Source organism: Manihot esculenta, chromosome 5, assembly GCF_001659605.2.
Source record: "Manihot esculenta cultivar AM560-2 chromosome 5, M.esculenta_v8, whole genome shotgun sequence".
NCBI lineage: Eukaryota > Viridiplantae > Streptophyta > Magnoliopsida > Malpighiales > Euphorbiaceae > Manihot > Manihot esculenta.
Window position 1 is genome coordinate 6380654 of NC_035165.2, and position 12905 is coordinate 6393558.

The window sequence follows — 12905 nt, forward strand, 5'->3', positions numbered from 1 at the left end:
TATATTTTATTTTTAGATTATAAAAACATTAGATTTAAATAGTTATGTATTATATTTAAAACATTATATATCGTGTTTAAAATATGATGGAAAATAATTTTCTTTATTAAGATCATCCTCTCTATATAGTTTATTAAATTATCTAAAGTAAATATATTCCAGTGAGAAAGAATATTTAAAATTGAAATGATTATATAATTTCATTATTAATTTTTCATGATTTGTACCCAAATTTTATGTTTAAATGATATATTAACAAAATTAACAAATAGATGAGTAACTTTTTATTTGTAGATGTATATTAATTATATCTCAAATTTAATAACAAATTAATATTTAAAAGGGGTGATTATTGCAAATAAAAGATAGTTTATATAAATATTTTAGTACAATAAAGGACGTCTCAACAAAATAATTATATGTATTATATTTTAATAATAAATATATAATTATAATCTAAATATAAAATATATTAATATTTAAAAATAAAACTTAATTACAAGGAATTAACGAGTATTTTAATAATTAAATTTAAATAGAGTGACTGCACTTAGTATATTAAGTAAATTTAAGAGATTTCAGATTCTATTCTTTTAATTTTTTTTTATTTTATAAAATAAAAAATTTAAATAGAGTGACTAATTTATTAACAAATAAAAATAATTATGAGTTTTCGAGCCTAACTTATAATTTATCCTTTTTGATAGTGCACGAGCTTCAGTACTGTAAGTGTATCCTCCATAGTCACATGGCTTTTCCTCTCTGATGAGCCTCTCACCTCTCACCTCTCACCTCAGGCAGCCAAATTCCAGCGTGAAAATTGCAATCTCTTGATAAAATCTTAGGTATTTCCCATTGGGATGTTATATATTATATTATATCATCACGATTTCATGTGTATTTCTCTATATAGAATAAAAAACCTGTAATAAAATGATAAATAAATAATACTGTGTTTCATAAAATTCAGTTATGTCTATTTTTCGATTAGTCATTCTATATAATTGTCTTACGTAGTTACTAACCGTTTCATTATAAAATTACTCAGAGGAAGATGAACGTTTCCATTGTTTGGGGTGAAGAATCTAAAAGATGCAAAGGTAGGAGAGAAAGCAAGTACACAGTTGGAAACTGATGTAGTTGCTTGGTGGGTAATGTACTTGCACAACCTGCAAGATTCCAAAATGGTAGTTGCCATGATTCTTTATTACAAGCGCATGCAAATATGCAAATGCAACCACATGAAGTGTCAGACATACAAGAGAAGTTTGAAGGAGTCAAAGACATGAGTCCATACAGTGATTTCTGATTTTGGATTTTTCTATTTTCCTGTAGGAAAGCATCTCTTGCTTGTCTAAACTAAATGGGGATAGGGATCCATCAATATAATTGCTGCCCTTACGTACATCTCAGCCATGCCCATAATAAAATATGTATATTACAGTCAATAATGTAGCAAGCACTCGTCTTGATGATTTGGTTTTGGTGTACAACACACCAAAACGACAGAGTAAGGAAGTTTCAGTGATAATACGTATACAGAGATACAGCTCATCTCTAAGATGTGCTGCTAATGAAGATGCTTCTGACTTGGCAGTTAATCATATGATCTTCTTGTTTCTTTCATAATCATCAAACACATGAAAATTCTGAGAAACCTAATTGTCTTACGTCTATCATTTGGAGACTCTTGGACATATGTCTGTTCTACTGTAAAATTTTTCCTTGTTGAATGTGCTTTAGTTAACAGATTATTTCACATGACCACTAACCTCCTTTTTGACTTGTGCAGAGCTGTTTGTAACCTCGTGGCATTTTCAGTTTCTTTTTATTCATACACATTTCTACTCTACCTTATGTTGGAGTGCCTTGTTATTTTTTATTTAAAGTGAAATTTAATTAAACTTTATTTTAAACGGAAAAGATGTGGAGGTATGGGTTTACATGGTTTATTTTGTTTTAACTTAGCAAAGAGTTAGAAAATTCTTTCTAATCTCAGTACTTTTCTTTATTGGGTTCTCAAAGCTAAATATTTTCTTATAGAGAATTTTTTCATTCAAAATTAGGATTTGATTCCCATTTTACTTGAAAAAAGTCTATTGCAGGCATAAGAGTTTTACGGTTAGGAGTTAGATGGCGAATGGAATGGATAGAAAGGTATGGAGAGATTCATGCTTAGACAGAGATTGAGTTAGGAGTTAGATGGCGAATGGGATGGATAGAAAGGCATGGAGAGATTCATGTTTAGACAGAGATGATAACTTTTTTGTGCAAACCCTCTGTGGTAGATTGTTTAAAGGATTTAAGTGTTTTTGGTTTATTTTAGAATGTGAGCCTTATTAATGAATTACTATTGTCCAATAATGCTGAGGTGATTGTTAGGACACCTTTTTCTGTATTCCACTGTGAAGATAAGAAAATCTACACTTTAATAGATATGGGAGGTATAAGATGAAATCATGATATCATGTTATTTTTTGCCATATTTGCAGGTCACCATTGAGTCCTATTTCACCTATATGAAAAAGTACATGGAAATTATAAGTTTCTCTAAAGTTAAAAGCTTTTTTTGTAGCATGGTCTATAGGTATTTTGCCTTGCAAAATAAATATGAGATACAAGAGGGTTCTCATGGATGTGACATGCAGCGTGTAGTGGAGAGGAGGATGAGTTTCATATTCTTTATGTATTTTATGGGTTTTATGGTTTTTTTGATAATATTCAATTTTTTCGATCTCAAAATCATACAACATTTAGTTTAATTAGGCATGCCAATTCTTTTTTAAGTAATGGGGAGAAAGCTCAAAAAGTCCCCTGAACAATTATGATTCAAGAGGTTAGACAGTTAAAAAAACCAAAGGGTGGCCGTTTAAAGTGTAATATGGATACTCTTATATTGCATAATGTGGGTAAAACTCCATATGAAACAGTTGTTCGAAATTTTCAAGGAGCTTTTGTGACAGGCCTAACTAATTATTTTGAGTACACGATAGATTCCACCTTCGCAAAAACCCTATGATTGCAGAAATATTAGGCTGAAAGATCAAGATTAAACTCTTGTTGATATTGAGATGGACTCTGAAATTTATATTTCTACATTGCAAAATTTGGATAAGTAATATGTGATTGCACACATGTTATTTTATTAAAATCATGTTGGAATCTGGGTTGAATTTGACGACAAACTAATATGGCTGCAGTTTTGTTAAGACAGCTGTATTATATGTTAGTCATTGGTTTTAGTATGAATTTTCAAGCTCTATATTTAATATAATTCAGTCTGAGGTTGTTTCAAGTTTTTTAACTTAACATTTTGGATTTAGAGTTTTGTGTTATGGAGACTGATTAGTTCGGAATGTAGTTTATTTGATGTGATAAATTTTTTATGGATATTTTAATAAAATATTATTTTAAAAAATATAATAAATTGAATGAGGTATAATATTGAAACTAAGCATCAAATGATTTAATGAGCATATCATAGATGACATCTAATCCTAATAGGATTTGAGTTGATTATTTTTGCACCACATTTTGAATAAAAAAAAAAATCTTCTAGGGAAAAAAGAAAAAAGGGAAGATAAGTCCTAAAATACATTTTTGTATTGAAATAAAATTGGGTCGATAAAATTATTTGACAGAAATAGCAACGCAATTTTATTACTATAAAGATGAAAGTAAAAAAGAAAAATAATAATAAAGAAAACATGTAGATGATGATTAGGCTTGTTGAAAGAAAAGAACACAAATTGATAATAGCGAAAACGATTGTTTCAATTGTTTGTTGAAAGGGATGCATCATTCAGAATATCAAATGTACGAATCTCATCATAAGAAACATCATAATTGATTACACTTTGTTCATATCTGGATGGATCCATTTCTGTTCTACATTTTGATTAATGTCAGATAGTTTTTTTTTTTTTTTTAAATTCCTGTTAAAGCTAGGTTACTATAGGGACCACTGATTTTGAAGTTGGGTATGAGAAATTCTTTTCAGAAAATAAAGAAAAAAAAAAACCAGTCTCGTGAAGATAGTACTCTCTCTTTTAAAGGGACAATCATAAAGAAATTCTTCTGGTTTATTTACTGTTACGATGTTGATTTTTCATTAAAGCTTTTTTGTTTTTCTGGCAGTAGTGGCTTATATTTTTAGTGCCATGTCCTTCTCCTTACAATTCCTACACTGCGCCAATTTCTGAAAAGAAAACTGATTTTTTCTTGTGATTCATAGCTGTTTCTTCCTTGGCTAAGAATTTTTCAAACCCCATTTTCTAAAATTAATCCTCTGTAAAACTCCGGTGAATAAAAAGAAAAGATTTTAATTTAGTGATCCCACTCATACTCTTCTAGGTTTTCCATTTCTAGGGTTGATGCATAATGGTAACAAACTTGGTGGTTAGGGATTTAGCAACATGAAAACATTAGTTGCATGGATGGGTCGACCATAGGTGGTGAATCGAACCCCACCATGTGGTTGCTGTGGCCATCCATGGTTGGTTGGTTTGTTGGTTGGACCATCCTTGTTGCTTGCCTGACCTGAATACTGCTCATCTTTCTCCAAATCTCTTGACTTGCTTCAGAAGATTTCTTAATCCTGAAAATTTAGCAACAACACTCTTAATTAGTTAAATAATTAGTGCTTATCAAGTTAATTAAGGAATAGCATTCAAGTCTATATATATATTTATTCATGCATACAATGTTTTATTTAAAAAATATTTTTCGTCCAATGAATTTAAAAATTTTATATTTATATATTAAAAGATATTCTGAATTATTTCAATTTCTAATAGATTTAATTTAATTTGACAACATGCATTGTGAGGTGGTGAGTTTCGACGAGTACAGATTTAAGTTGAAAGAATTGACTACTAAAGTTTATTGATTTTTCTTTCGAATGGTCAATTTCAATTCTGAAAGTTCATTGGCAAATGGCAATACAACAAATTTGACGTCCAATTTCACTTCTTTGAAAGTGTAAAAATGCTTAAATTGGTTGATATTGAATAAAATTATTTTATATAATTTGGTCATTAAGATTTGCTCTTCAGAAAAATAATGAAGAAATTACAATAGTTTAGTGGGCTTTAATGATAAAATAAATAAGAAAACAGTGAATGTACATGCACAAAACCACAAAAATGCCTTTGTAGAAAATCCCATCCCTAACACTCTCAGTGTTGCATGTGCAGCTTTCTCAAAACCCAAACATGAGGTTCTTACGCGCTCGCACCAACGTGGCTAACAAAAACATTCTTCCAGTCACAGATTTCAGCGGCTTTGAAATACTGACCATTAGATGACGGGAGTGTGAAGCACAAGTATTGAAGTCGAGAGTGAAACTGACATGCAAGATGACTATATATGGTCCAGCAATACAGTCTTTTACGGTCTGTGTAGTCGCCATTGAACCTTAAGAGATACGGACACTGAGCAAGCAGCCCATCATACTTCATGGACCTCTCTCTGAAACCACCCAAATAAATACTCCTCCACCTACATCTTCCTTTTCGTTTCTTTCGCTTTGATTGCTGCAGTCTTTTCCTTTGCTTTCTCGGCTGAAGAAAGGAAATCAAAATCATGGCAGGAACACTGGGGAGAAATCTTCATCTCTGCTTTACAAAGAGCAAGCGTCCGCTAGATCCCCAATCATCTTCTCCTCTCTTAGATTCACACGACCACAGTAATCCACTTGTCATAAAAAATTTTAACTCTCTCTTTGACTACACCTTTGACTCCGCCTCTAAATCACCGGCTCCATCCTCCTCCTCCTCCTCCACTGAACCTGACTTCGCCACCATATTCGCCTCCCAACGTTTCTTCTTCTCCTCCCCAGGCCGCTCCAACTCCATCGTTGAATCTACACCCTCCATCGCTACCCCTACAGATTCATCTGGCTCGTTGTTAGGACTAAAGTGTAATAATGCTGCGCCGCTTTCGGAAACCGGTACGATGAATAATGATCAATCCGATGAGTCGTCCTTAGAAGCGTTGAACTCTGACGCCGTTAAAGACAGTGTAGCGGTCCCTACGTACTCGCCGGACCCTTATTTGGACTTCAGGCGATCCATGCAGGAGATGGTTGAGGCACGCGATTTGGTGGACGTGAAGGCCAATTGGGATTACTTGCATGAGCTTCTGTTGTGTTATCTTGCGCTGAATCCTAAGAGTACCCACAAGTTTATTATTCGAGCTTTTGCTGACCTCCTTGTTAGTCTCTTGGCGTCGCAGCCAACAGTGGCAGCGGAGGGAGAGTAATCTGGACGCCGGAGTTGTAAGATTTTTGCGGCAATACATGTAAAATGTAACGTGGGTTGTCGGATAATGATTGGGTAATCTTCTTACATTTGATTTGGCAATATTATTTTTATGTGGGGAGCTAAAGTTGGCCCTTCTCTTTTTGTCTTCTATCTAACACCTCATCCCTTTAGTACACGCTCCTTGCTTTTCATCCTTGTATCTAAGTTGCTTCTAATTTTCTTTCTCAAATTTCTCATTGGGGAAGCACTCCTGAATCGCTATTGACTGACTTTTTGTTACTATGCAAATTGACATTTACATCATTTATAATAAAATAACACATGTTTTTCCGCCACAATAGAGGAACACTGTAGTCACATAGTACTATTATGCATAATCCTGTCCATATTATCTCTAACTATTAGCAGCGAGTGAAAATTGATTCAATCCTATCACATCATTATTAAATTTGATAAGAACACAAAACAGGTGATTAAGAGGGAGAATTAGCAAAAATATCTCACATAACCGTCTTGCTATTTTATAAAGCTTAATTGACTGCATTGAAGGAATCAATGCACCCTGGGGATAAGTTTCCAAATCAACTAAAACTGGAAATTACATGTTATGTGAGAAAGCCATATAAAAAAAAAAAGGAGGGTATGTGCTTATGAAATTATTTTTAATCAATTGACCAGAAGAGGACAATTAATTTAATCTAATTTAAATGCCAAGCCACATCGTCTTCTGCAGGAGCAATATAAAAATGAGGCCAAAGTTTGCATGTACAAAAACTTAACTGTTCTATCCTATCTTTGAATTGAGAAGAATCTGAGCATGAAGACAACTAATGGAAAAACAAGTGGCCAATTTGAACCAATATAAAAGTAGACAGGAAAAAAGAATCTCGGATTTGTCCTACTTAGTTTTTGGTCGTCAGTAGTTATTTTAAGGACAATGAGATAAGCCAGAAAAGATTCAGTGAAATGTGTAAAGATGCCACTGCTGAATGCTGATCATGGAGACTTGTTAATTTCCTTATAATCATTATAATTATTAAGTTAAACTTGAGAAACGCCAAGAAAAATCAATATGTTGATACAGAGCAGCTGCAAAAACACAAATGTATTGTGCATGTGGCTGTGTCTCCATTTAATGGCAAATTGAAATATCCATGATTCAATTTGTGGGTCTTACGGCCAGAACCTATGCCTACTCTGTTGTCATAGTTTCGTTCCTTTGTTTAGGGCATGGACTTTCTGTTTTCTACCCTCTGCTTTTGACGGCAGTGCTACCATGATTATGATTATGTAAGCTAAATACATAATCCAGATTTACTTCGATTTTGAAATTCACATTTCATTTTTTAATAGTAATCGTTTTAAATAATAATAATTAAAAGGTTTCCTTTTTATGCAAAGTGCAGTTCAGAGAAAAAGTTTTATCCTATTTTTTAAAAATTTTCCTAGCGATAATGCTTTATCCTCTCCAGAAAAGCCGGTGTGTGTGGAGGCGGCGGCGGCGTTATAAGGAGCCAGTTTCCTGTGGAACACCTACCCAATTAACTGAAAGCCCGTCCTGAACTCATTGCCGATAAGCAATACATATCTTAAATAGCCCATTGAAATGCCCAGGGCCCATGAAAATTTTGACACCGCCAGTGTCGTAGAATTTTTTGAATACATGAGTAATAAAGGTTCCAATATTTTAGATAACAAAAATGATAAAAATTAGATTGGGAAGATAAATAACTAAAATAAAATTAATATATTGTTCATTTGCTTTTTTCCCCACGAAATAGTATGGGCGTTGCTTGCCTTCGGCGGTCGAGGGTGTTTTTACTTTTTATCAATAATCCCACAAAAAATTTCCCAAGAAATTAACAGCCAACAGTCCTAAATAATTATTTCCCAAACTTATCGTTGGAGGATGGCAAAGAATCCGTAGTCCAAAGCTCCAGAGAAATTACCGTCGTAGGAAACCACACAATGTAAAGAAACTAAAAAACCACGATAAAATTTATCATTTTGACAGTTAATAAAATAAATTAACCGACGGTTTAGATATAACCGACCAAAGCTTGTACATTACAGACAGCAACGATATACGAAGCTAGGAAAGAGTTCCTAGCTTTCTAATCATTCATATAGACTCGAGTGCTAAACTACTACTCCACGCACATATATTGATATGACATTATGTGTTCTGATTAAGTCTAGCCGCCGAAGCCATGGATGCTGCAACCCCACCAGGCGTTGTTTTCATGTCAGGTTTGTTCCTTATCTCCGCTCCAGTCACACGTGCAGCATCATCAGGTGTAACCGGTTTGTCCCGAGGCAACTTGGTGGTCGCGTCCTGCCAAACCCACAACCCCAGTCAATATCAATGACTTGATTAAATTGTAAGAGGTTTAAATAAATATTAGTTACCGCAAGAACATCGGAGAGTGTGGTTTTATTTCCACCACGCATAAGCCTCGCATTATGATCAGCAGCTGACTGTGCATATGCGCCAATTCCAGAGGAAGGCGTGTCGTTACTCCCAAGAGCTCTAACCTCCGCTACGTTGATAGCGGCAGCATCGCTCTGATCGACCGGCTTTTCTCCTGCAGCAGTATAAGCAGTTGCCTCCAAAGCCTCCCCAATTGTAATATCGGTGGGGGAACCCCGATCAGCCGCTCGTACTGCAGGATCAACGTACTGTCCCACGACCTGTAACGCTTTTTGCTAATTAACACTGCGAATGATATATATATAAAATATACAGGAATCAAGGAAGACGGTGAAATTTTACAATTGGATTATCTAACCTGTCCACCAACGCTTTCAGTCACAAGGCGAGTGCCGTCGATGTTTTCTTCAGTTACTGTGACACCCTCTTCTCTAACCGCCTCACTCGATTCGTCAGGGTCGACAAGTCCACCTCTCACATTCGCGCTTGCCGCTGATTGCATGACTGCAGCTGGGCCACCTTTCTGGGTCTGGCCAAGTACTTGGCTCTCAGCAGACTGCATACTGGCTGCATCTACTGGTGCAACGGGCTCGGAGGCCAGATTGCCTCGGACATCAAACACGTCTCCGTATTTGACAGGGTCCTGGTCATATTGAGGTCTCCGTGGCTGCTCTAGGGTCATTTTCTATCTTGGGTGATTGATATACCTACTGGCCGTTCAATTCTGAGAGAAGAAACTAAAGTAGAATTTCTGAACAAACGGGACGTGCAGGGATCCATATAAATAGGTAGCTGTATAGAAGGGATCTCGACAGTAAAATTGCTAAGTTCTATACGTGTTAGCGAAGTAAGCCAATTTGTTCCACGTGGCGGCTTGCTTCACATATCTGAGCTATTAAGAGAAACTCCTTGTAACATCTGGCACAGAGCGCTGCGCGGTTGATTTCATAATCTGGGCACCTGTAACTGGGCGGAAGAAACAGATGGCTAGACCGACTCCTAATTCCAAGGCCAATCATCTGTGAACCTTAGAACGGATGTGGAAGGAACAAACACGAAACCTCAAACGGGAAGATAAGAAGATAAACATTTTTCTCTTACGCTGTCGGTTCAATAGAAGGCAATTGTCTTCCGCCACTCGCCAAGGGGTGATGTGGGACGAATTTCTGGCATATACAGCATAATCGCTTTAGTGCATTTATTTCATCATTAATCATAAAAATACAACTGTGACTCATGCATTGGACTGAACTCTCGTACTGGGTTTTTGCAATTTAATTATGAATCGGTTTGATGAGACATTAAATCACAGAAAAATGAGAAACTGACCATATTAATATCTGATCAATCACCGATTCACTGCGTTGGAATTAATCTGATAACAGTTTATCATGAGTCGAATTCATTAAACTCCTGCATGGGAAATATTCACGAGGAAGACACATCTCCATCGGTTCTAAAAGTGGTTTATTTTATTCAGAATCAACTCCTAACTGAAGTATCGATTAAATTACTTTAATCTTTAGTCAGTGATCTGGGTACTTAATTATTTATCTAATTGATTGGAATCTACTATGACCATCCTCAGTATATATATAATTATTATTATTTAAAAATTTTATATATTACTTTTTATTTTTTAAAATATTATTTAATATTTAAATATGTTATTTTAATAATTTTATGCTATAAATTTAATTTTTTTAAAAAAATATATTTAAATTTTTATTATTGATATATAACTCAAGATTTAAATTTTTTTTATTAATGTTAAATTAGTTTAAATAATAAAATAATATCTACTTAATTTATAATTCACTATAAATTGAAATTCCATTATAAAATTATCATCCACTTATAAATTTAAATATATACAAATTTCAAATTTTATTACCTTTAAATTAATTTAAATAACAAAATTATTATCTACTTAAATTTTAATTATATACTTAGATAAATATAAATTTTACATATTATATATTTCTAATTACAATTTGTGAATGTTAAAATTTATATTAAATTTAATAAACTTTTTATTATGATAAATAATTTAATACTCTTAAATTTAAAACTAATAACATTAAAAAGTAAGTTATATTTATATTATTTTAATTTATTCATAAAAAATAACTTTTAATTTTTATTATAAATTATAAGAAATCAGTCATTGTAATATGTATAAAAAATAACTTATAAATAACCACAACAACAATAAAGAATCATTGTTATAAAATCTTAATTATAAAGAATTGCCTCAATTTTTCTCAAATTGAGGCTGTCCTTGTTATTCTTTCTGTTCTTGTTATTCTTTCAATATATTATAGTTCAAAAATTAAAAAAAAAACATAAAAAAATAATAAATTTTAATAATTTTTTAAAGAACGTAAAGGACAAATCCTACTGCATTTAAATTATAATTTAAATAGTTACAACTTATTTTATTATTTTTTAAATTACTCATTATTATAATAAATTTTAATATTTTATTTAAATATTTTCAATTAGATCGTCGGATCATGACAATGCCATGCACCTGCTACTCGATCCTTCATTAGTTTTATTGCAAGCATACATCTTTTGGGACAATAGAAGTCTGATACTGTCCCACTTTGAAACTCCTATTTACATCCATCTCCTCATAACTACATATCATTATCATTTATTCCCATAAAACCTAGTTGCTGCTGCAAGAGACGCCGCCACCCCTCCAGGCGTTGCCTGCCTGTCTGGCTTGTTTCTGACCTCCGCTGCAATTACCCCTTCAGCATCTTCTCGCGTTACTGCCTTGTCTGCTGGCAACTTCGATGTGGCGTCCTGCCAAATATCAACAATTTTTTTGCCATAATCTGTATTTAATGTTTTAAACAGAAAACGTACGAGAAGTTAATTTTACTGTTACCCCTAGAACATCAGACAGCGTTATCTTATCTTCGTCGCGGATAGCCCTTAAATTGAGATTCGCTGCAGACTGAGCTTCTGCACCTATTCCTCCGGGTAATACCTCGTTAATTCCGGTTGCTCTCACCTCAGCAGCTTGTATAGCGGCTGCATCACTCTGGTCAACTGGTTTTTCACCCGCCGAAATAGCTGCTGCCTCTAGAGCCTCGCCGATTGTGACTACCTCAGGGTCAAGAGTTGACCCTGGAGTCGTCCTTTCCACCCTTGGTTCAATATCTTGCGCCACCACCTGTATCACAAATCCAAAAACTCTGAAGACATGAAGTAGACTAAACACAGAATCCTCGAAAGCTCTATATGATGTTAAACCTGTCCAGCTATTTTTTCAGTGATAATACGGTCATCACCAATATTTCTTTCTGCAACTTTCGTGCCAGGGTCTCTGGCGACGTCAGTAGCATCATCACCACCAATGAAACCTTCTCTCATGTTCACTCTTGCTGCGGATTGCACGGTGGAGGCAGGTCCACCCTTCCGAGTCTCTCCCAGGACGCGGCTTTCAGCAGCCTGCATGGTGGCTGCGTCTCTTGGTGCAATGGTTTTGGAGGCCAAATCTCCTTTCACATTGAAAACGTCACCGTATTTGATTGGATCTCTGTCGGATTGAGGAGGTCGTGCTTGTTCCTGGCTCATTTTCTTTGGTTGCTTCTGGAATCTAGGCTTAAGAATTGAAGGGTGCGCAACTGATTAAAAAGCTCTTTGGAATGTTGGTGAGACGAGTAATGGGAGGATGAGTGAATTTAAATATCCTGAGACAGAAACTGAAACGTGTTGGTGACGAGGAAGATAGTTTGACAAGTGGTGGCTGATTTCATGCGTCTATGCTTCTGGTGAGGCAGTTTCTGTGACATTTGGCAAGGAAGTAAGTGTATAATTTGGCACCTGTACCGGGGAAATGTTTAAAGTTTACTGCTTAGTACTTGTGTCACGAATAAACTCGCTGATTGCTTTATCAGTTTTAAAATAATTTTTTAAAAAGTCTTCTAAAAAAATGAGATGACGTACGCTAATTGCTTATTTTTTTAATTAAATATTTTGAATTTAAATTTTCAATATATAATATTTTTAAAATTTATGAGATAATATTTTTCATTTCACATCTATAATAGCAGTACTTGTAGCACTTGGCTTTCTTAGACGGGTCTCGTACAGAACTGTAAAATCTATTTTTCATTTTTTGACCTGATAACTTACCGCCAGTGCTAATTGAATTCCTGCAAGCAGGGCACGAGATTTGCCAGTGAATAGGGATG

General features: G+C 34.4%; 3 protein-coding genes across 3 annotated transcripts; 1 reads left to right on the forward strand and 2 right to left on the reverse strand.

Moving 5' to 3' along the window:
* Positions 1–5079: 5079 nt before the first annotated feature.
* LOC110616137 (transcription repressor OFP12) lies at positions 5080–6398 on the forward strand. The gene has a single exon (XM_021758463.2). It carries the CDS (start codon positions 5584–5586, stop codon positions 6259–6261), a length of 678 nt encoding a protein of 225 aa, XP_021614155.1. The 5' UTR covers positions 5080–5583; the 3' UTR covers positions 6262–6398.
* Positions 6399–8268: 1870 nt separating this feature from the next.
* On the reverse strand, positions 8269–9703 carry LOC110616309 (late embryogenesis abundant protein D-34). Its single transcript, XM_021758696.2, has 3 exons — positions 9053–9703; positions 8673–8954; positions 8269–8598 (listed from the first exon to the last, which is right to left on the reverse strand). The coding sequence occupies exons 1-3, from the start codon at positions 9374–9376 to the stop codon at positions 8440–8442; spliced, it is 765 nt and encodes a 254-aa protein (XP_021614388.1). The 5' UTR covers positions 9377–9703; the 3' UTR covers positions 8269–8439.
* A 1523-nt stretch (positions 9704–11226) lies between these two features.
* On the reverse strand, positions 11227–12539 carry LOC110616360 (late embryogenesis abundant protein D-34). The gene is made up of 3 exons (XM_021758762.2): positions 11962–12539; positions 11594–11881; positions 11227–11508 (listed from the first exon to the last, which is right to left on the reverse strand). Exons 1-3 carry the CDS (start codon positions 12283–12285, stop codon positions 11350–11352), a joined length of 771 nt encoding a protein of 256 aa, XP_021614454.1. The 5' UTR covers positions 12286–12539; the 3' UTR covers positions 11227–11349.
* Between the last annotated feature and the right edge of the window lie 366 nt (positions 12540–12905).

Coding starts and splice junctions, on each gene's coding strand:
- LOC110616137 (XM_021758463.2), top strand. CDS start 5,584: ATGGCAGGAACACTGGGGAGAAATCTTCATCTCTGCTTTACAAAGAGC.
- LOC110616309 (XM_021758696.2), bottom strand. CDS start 9,376: ATGACCCTAGAGCAGCCACGGAGACCTCAATATGACCAGGACCCTGTC. Junction 8,955..9,052: donor CTGAAAGCGTTGGTGGACAG/GTTAGATAATCC, acceptor AAAGCGTTACAG/GTCGTGGGACAGTACGTTGA. Junction 8,599..8,672: donor CACTCTCCGATGTTCTTGCG/GTAACTAATATT, acceptor TGGGTTTGGCAG/GACGCGACCACCAAGTTGCC.
- LOC110616360 (XM_021758762.2), bottom strand. CDS start 12,285: ATGAGCCAGGAACAAGCACGACCTCCTCAATCCGACAGAGATCCAATC. Junction 11,882..11,961: donor CTGAAAAAATAGCTGGACAG/GTTTAACATCAT, acceptor TTTGTGATACAG/GTGGTGGCGCAAGATATTGA. Junction 11,509..11,593: donor CGCTGTCTGATGTTCTAGGG/GTAACAGTAAAA, acceptor GATATTTGGCAG/GACGCCACATCGAAGTTGCC.